Raw genomic sequence first — 6314 nt, 5'->3', positions numbered from 1 at the left:
ATGCAAGCCCTCTCTCCAACTTTGGGACTGGGAATAGAGGCAGTAGTCCTTGGGATCTGTTTTATTAAAAGAGGAGTGGGCTCCTAGGTTTGGGTGGCTGTGGGGCCGGTAGGGGCTGGGTAGGCGTAGGCAGGGGCAGGGCCCGCCAGCGATTGGCCCAGCTGCCAAGGGAGGGTTGTGCAGATTCAGTCTGGCTAGCCAGCGGGTGGGAATCGACAGTCCGGCGCAGTCCCTCCGGCAGCTGACTGCCATCTCTTCGACTTAGGTGGGGAACCAGCGCAGCAAGCCCGGGAGGATGCAGCGCCAGCTGTGGCTCGGGGGCTTCCGGGGGCTCTGGCTGCTCGTCTGCTTCCTGCTGCTGAACAGCCGCCTGGGGGGCTCCAGCGACGTTAGTGGTCACGGTCAGGAGGAAACCTGGGGTGGGGTGCGGGCAGGGCCAGAGAGTGGTTCTGAGTGAAGTGGGTCTGCGGACCTCAAGGTTAGGAACTTCGGAGGAAAACAATGTGTTTAGGGGGTAAGAAAAGAAAAGTGCGCGGAAGGACGCGCAGGCTTGGAATGGGGCTCGGTGTATGGGATCTGGACCTAAGAGAAGCCGACTCAGGGGAAGATTGGGAATTAGGAAAAAGGACGGAAAACACAGGGGCTCAGGGAAGTAAAACTGGCATGTGCGGCCACAAGAGAAGCAAGACTTGCCGAGGAGCGGGGGAAGAGATGCCTATGCCTCAGGGATAGTCAGGGGCCAGGATCTCTGGACAGTAGGAGCAGGGATCCCGGGTATCCGGGCCCTGGGAGAAGACTGGGCCGAGAGATGAATCAAGACTTCTTTGTAAGCCCCTGGAGCCTGGTATTTGTGATCCAGTTTCCGGGAAGAATGGGAGGGCTAGGCTGGGGGAAAAGAAGATGAGGCGAAAAGGTCCATCTTCTTCCTCCCCCTTCACTGCGCCATCGCTGACTCACATTTGAGCAGCCAGAGACCGACTGCGCAGACTCGAGGATTCCAGCACCCGGAGCTTCGGGCAGACGCCGCAAACTCCTAGGCTGGCGCCAGCTCTGATGGCCCGATTCTTGGGTTTAGAGGCCAGTGCAGAGAATTCACGAAAACCTGTAGGAGGAGGCCCAGTGGGTGGGGGTGGGGAGAGGGTAGAACCCTCAAGCTTCTTAGGGATGCCTAGCTCTCTTTACAGCTCAGAGCTTCCTCCATGCCAGGATTTGGCCACCGCTCAGCACCGCGGACAGCGCCAGGTGCCCCTGTAGGTTTGACTGAGGGTGTCCGGGTCACCCTGCCAGTTCTGGGAACGCTGCCCCAGAGAACGATATCTCCTTCCAGAACTTATATTCCTTCTTAGTATGACGTTTTCCTCCTTCTCAAAGCCAGGGAAATAATAGAATCCATTTAAATAGGGAGGAGAATTTCCTTTCCATAATGACTCATGGTAATTCCACCGTCGGAAACAAACAACACCCCCACACTCAAAAAAAAAAAGAAAAAAGAAAAAAGAAATAAGCAAACAAAAAAAAGACAGACTCCAACCCTACCCCATCTACTTGGAATGAGAAAAGTGTATAGCATTAGGGATTATCTCCATCCCCCTAGCCTTTCCATATGCCCAGTGGCAAATTTTAGCCTTCAGGACAAGGATCCAGACACTCAAAACCTATGCATACCAATACTTTCTTCCTCTAAAGATTTCAGGACTCCTCTCCAATTGTCATGCGTGTGTGCTCATGCGTACTCACATACTCAGTTGTGTCCAGCTCTTTGCGACCCCATGGATTATAGCCCACCAGGCTCCTCTGTCCATGGAATTATGCAGGCAAGAATACAGGAGTGGGTTGCCATTTCCTCCTCCAAGGGGTCTTCCTGACCCAAGGATGGAATGATTCTTTACCACTGAGCCACACTCCAGTCCCCTTCAATCCCCTCCAGGCTTTAAAGCCTTCCCTAAATGCAATTCCCCTACTTTCCATGCCCAACCTGTTCACCTGATTATCCATTTATGTGTGTGGCTTTTTGAATATCTGCTTACCTCACCCTCCATGGGCTGCTCTTTGCCTGTAAGCTTGGCTCTTATCTGGAAGTTGCTACCAAAAGTGAATGAGGTGGCAGGGGTTAACAAACAGGGAAGGTGGTGATGGGGGGAGGGAAGAATAAAAAGGAAGACCTGAAAAGAGGAGGGGGTCAGGTGAGGGGGACAGGGACCATTGAACCCAGGGGAGACAGTGGAAGGAATCTGCTTTATTTCAACTGGAATTTGGAAGGCTTCTAGTCAAGATCCTTTCTCACACCACTTTTTTGCCCTCAGATGGTCAGAGCCAAGTGGGAGTGGGGCAGCTCTGGCCCCTCCCAGGATTTACCACCCCGGTCTTCAAGCACTTGCAAGTTTTACTCCAGCAGATTATGCCCCACGGTGAGTAAGAGCTAGAGAAGAAAGGCTGGGGCTTTGTTACATACAGAGGTATAGTGAGGGGCTTTTGATCTGAGAACAGGCTTTCTTCCCCTAATGTCTCTACTTGACTCTCTCTATCATGTTCACTTCATGGAGAATGGGGAGAGACCAGAATGGGGATGGACCTGGAAGGGCAGGCTGTTTGCCCTCAAACCCCTGGAAGGGCCCAGCACAGGCTTCTAGAAGAAGCCCCTGGAAAAGGTCAGCATCTAATTCCTTGAGACTAGCCCCAACTCCAGGCACTAGCAGATTTTTTCCAGAACCAGGAATCTTTAAATTCTCAGCCAGGAAAACATACATATACACACACACACTTAAACCTCTGAGTAGGAAGCATAATAAATTGTATGACAAATACAAAAGAGGAAGGAAGGGAGTGGGAAGTCCTTTGAAGACAGATGGTTGACCATTTCTTAGAGGAGACTTTCATGAATGAGGGAAGAGTCAGATAGGAAATCTGGCCAGAATTCATATTACTACTATCATTACTGATGTCTAATATGTGTGTAATGCCTTAGTGCAGTCATTCTCAACATGCATCCTCAGACCAGTAGTATCAGCATCACCAGGAAACTTCTTCAAATTGCTAACTCATGAACTTCACCCCAGACCTCCGGAATCAGGAACTCTAGAAGGGAAGAACAGCAATCTGTGCTTAACAAGCCTTGCAGAAGATTCTGATGTACCCTGAAGTTTGGGGATCACTCACTGCCTTAGAGTTTTCACAGCACTCTTCACATCCCGAATCTCATTCAATCCTCACAATAGTATCAAATGAGTTAATGAGAAAAGTACAGTCCTAATCTTAGCCAAATATATATTACATGCCAGGCACTGTGCTAAGCAACTTTTATGTGCCATCTCATTTAATTCTCTCCACAAATTGTGATTCTTTGTCTTACTTTGAGGGAAAGGGGGAGTGTTTGCTTCACCCTGGTCCCTGGAGTGGGCCAGTCAGAGCATCCCAGGTGTTAATTCACCACATCTTTCACCCTGCAGATTTGTTCTGGAAGGATGACATGACCCAGGAAGTGATGACCCAGAAGATGGGTCACACCAGCAAACTCCATCCTGAGGATCCATGTGTGAGGAGTGGGCCAGCAGCCTTCCCCACCAGAACCCCGGGGGTGAGGTGTGTGAAGCCTGTGGTCAGCCCATGCCGTCTAGTGGAGGGATGGAGCAGGGAGGGAATGGGTGTTCAAACTGCAGGAAAGAACTGCCAGGAGTACTCTGTGAATGATTCAGAGGTCCTATCTTGGATCTGCAGGAGAAAATTCCATGAGCCTTAGTGACCTGCAAAGGCAGAGGACAGGGGTTCTGGCAAGCCTAGGTCCCATTTGTCATCCTCATCTCTTCTAGGGGCAAGCAAGAGGAGAAACTTCGACTCCTGTTCCCCAAGGTGAGACTCATGTGTCTTCTCAAGACTTCTAAAGCCCTGACTTTGAGTTCTATCTCTTTTTCTCTGGGGCCCTGACACCCTTTTCAACCTCCTTCTTGACTCCTGGCTTCCCTCCTCACAGAGCCCAATGGTCAAGGTGAACAAGGATCAATGCTTTACCTCCAAAGTGGTTTCAAAGGTTCTGAAACATGAGGGGGCTAACCCAGTCAAGGTGAGAGGCTCTCGCTTTTTCAGGGGAGGTTGGAATTGCCAAGGACATGTTTAAAGGAGGGAGGCAGGTATGAAGGAGAGAGTGGGTATTGGGCTGTGAACAGAGAAGCTGAAGAAAAGATCTCTCCCAATTGAAGGGTACCCCCACTTTCCTGCCTTTCTCAGACTACTAGTGAACATCCATGTAAGAGATTGGGGTCGTGATGCAGGTTCCAGGCATCTCTAATGATCATCGCAGACAATCATGCATCGGCATTGAGTTTACAATAGACACGGGAAACTGCAGAGTTTTCAATATTGAGTAAAAGGTCCTCCTTTCTCCACACACTCCCTTGTATACAGGAAGTGATAGCAAAGCTTCTTTGGATGAACAGGAGAGAGAGTCCAGAAGACTTCAGCAATTCCTGACTTTGCTCTACTTTGTACCCTGGGCAAGTCACCTGGGCAAGGCTCTGGGTTACCTCCTTAGGAGGCTTGAACTCTTCAGAATCCAGGTTGAAAACACCCATCTAGCCCTCCCATCTATCTTTACATCTGAGACTTTGAGGCCCAGGCTAGTCCAGCAACTTACTCAGGGTTGCATAGGAGGTTATTGGCAGACCCAAGACTGGACTGAGGTCTCCTGATTCTTAATCCTTTCCATTGCACAGCTCCTGCCCTTCTTTCTGCTCAGACACTGCAGTGGGGATGGGGCTGCCCCAGACATCAGACCTCCACATTGACAAAAGTTTTTTTTTTTTTTTAACTAAGACCTAAATTACAAGAAGGTGGTAGCCAACAGAAGATATGAAGGAAGGGCCTCCCAGGAAGAGGACAACACAATGAACATGTCTGGAGACAAGGATACTATGGCATGTCTGAGGAACAGATGGGAAAGTCAGTGGTAGAAGATTAGGTTGGAGAAGTAGGTCCAGGGTTGACCACACACCAGCTCATAGATCTTGGTGAAAGTTTGGATTTTATTCCAAGTGTGGTGGCAAGTTGACTGGGAGATTCTGAGGAGGGGGATATTATAATGTGGTATGATATTAAGAGGCCACGCCAGTGATATCGGGGATGGACTATAAGGAGAGTGAGAGTGAACACTGAGACCTGTAAGGAGCTGATCAATCTGGTCTAGGGGAGACAAAGGTGTTGGCTGTGGAGCTGGCTCTCCAGAAGCAGTCTGCACCTCTGGGGGCTTCTAGCCCCTCATGCTCTCCTAGGAAACCACTTCCCACTCATAGGATGGCAGCTGTGCTTCCAAAGCCCAGATCGTTTGCTGGCTCCACACACCCAGAGCTGAGTGACAGACCCACCTTGAAGAACAGGTTGTTGGAGAGCTTTTGTGAAAGCAAATAAGGCGCTGCCATTCTTCTCTAGCCCAAACCCAAGGGAAAACCACGGGACAAGAGCTCTGTGAATTCTGTGTGGGAGTAAAGGTGACAGGCCCTCAATTGATGGGCTGAGTCATTGCGGGCTGACTCAAATCAGGCTGTTATAGAGGCATCTGGGGGAGGAGTAGGTGAGAGAGGGGCCACCTCCCCACCTACTGATTCCGATCTTCTGTTTCTGGTTTCAGGGCTTCTTTGAGTCGCCCCCCACTGTGGGCCACAACCTTGTCGCCGACTGAGACTTCATGTGAAGCCTCTTTGCCCCAGTGCCCTCCTCATTGCCCTCCAGAGGGGCAGTTCCGGGATGATCAAAACCTGGATCAATAAAGTGACTTTGATGTGAACACTCTGTGACTTTCCTTGAGGCAGGACAGGTCAGGTTTGGATGTGAGAGAGGTGGGGCCAGAACAGTGACTGGGGTGAGGAGAGCACAGTTCCCCAGTGCTGCTGGAGAGTGCTTCTGTCTTGTTTTCCTTCCAGTGACCATTCCTGAAGTGAGGATAGTAAGGGTGGGACCACAGCTGGAATGGCAGCCTTCTTTACACGTATCCAGCCATGCTGTGTGGTCCAGTTGCCCATCCTTCCATGTCACTGGAAAAGACCCTGAGGCTGGGGAAGATTGAAGGCAAGAGGAAAAGGGGCCGACAGAGGTTGAGATGGTTGGATGGCATCACCAACCTGGACGGGCCTGGACTCTGCTGTTTTATAAGGGTCTCCACCTCCAATATTATAGCCCCTGCCAGGGCCGCCCCATTCTTTGTGCTCCCAAAAATCAACACACAGGTGCTACAATCAAAGTGTACACACGTTAAATGATATTTTGCTGACTCTTCCCAGTTTGCTCCTGGTAGCTTGTTCAGTTGCTCAGTCATGTCTGACTCTTTT

At 50.4% G+C, this 6314-nt stretch overlaps 1 protein-coding gene across 1 annotated transcript; it reads left to right on the top strand.

Annotated features, from left to right (window-relative positions):
- The first annotated feature begins 211 nt into the window (after window positions 1–211).
- On the top strand, window positions 212–5773 carry RESP18 (regulated endocrine-specific protein 18). The gene is made up of 6 exons (XM_010861248.1): window positions 212–401; window positions 2304–2408; window positions 3447–3579; window positions 3807–3846; window positions 3968–4057; window positions 5618–5773. The coding sequence occupies exons 1-6, from the start codon at window positions 296–298 to the stop codon at window positions 5666–5668; spliced, it is 525 nt and encodes a 174-aa protein (XP_010859550.1). The 5' UTR covers window positions 212–295; the 3' UTR covers window positions 5669–5773.
- Window positions 5774–6314: the final 541 nt, after the last annotated feature.

The sequence above is a fragment of the Bison bison genome, unplaced genomic scaffold (assembly GCF_000754665.1).
Source record: "Bison bison bison isolate TAMUID 2011002044 unplaced genomic scaffold, Bison_UMD1.0 scf7180017864471, whole genome shotgun sequence".
Taxonomy (NCBI): Eukaryota; Metazoa; Chordata; class Mammalia; order Artiodactyla; family Bovidae; genus Bison; species Bison bison.
This window is presented reverse-complemented; position numbering and strand designations above follow the sequence as displayed.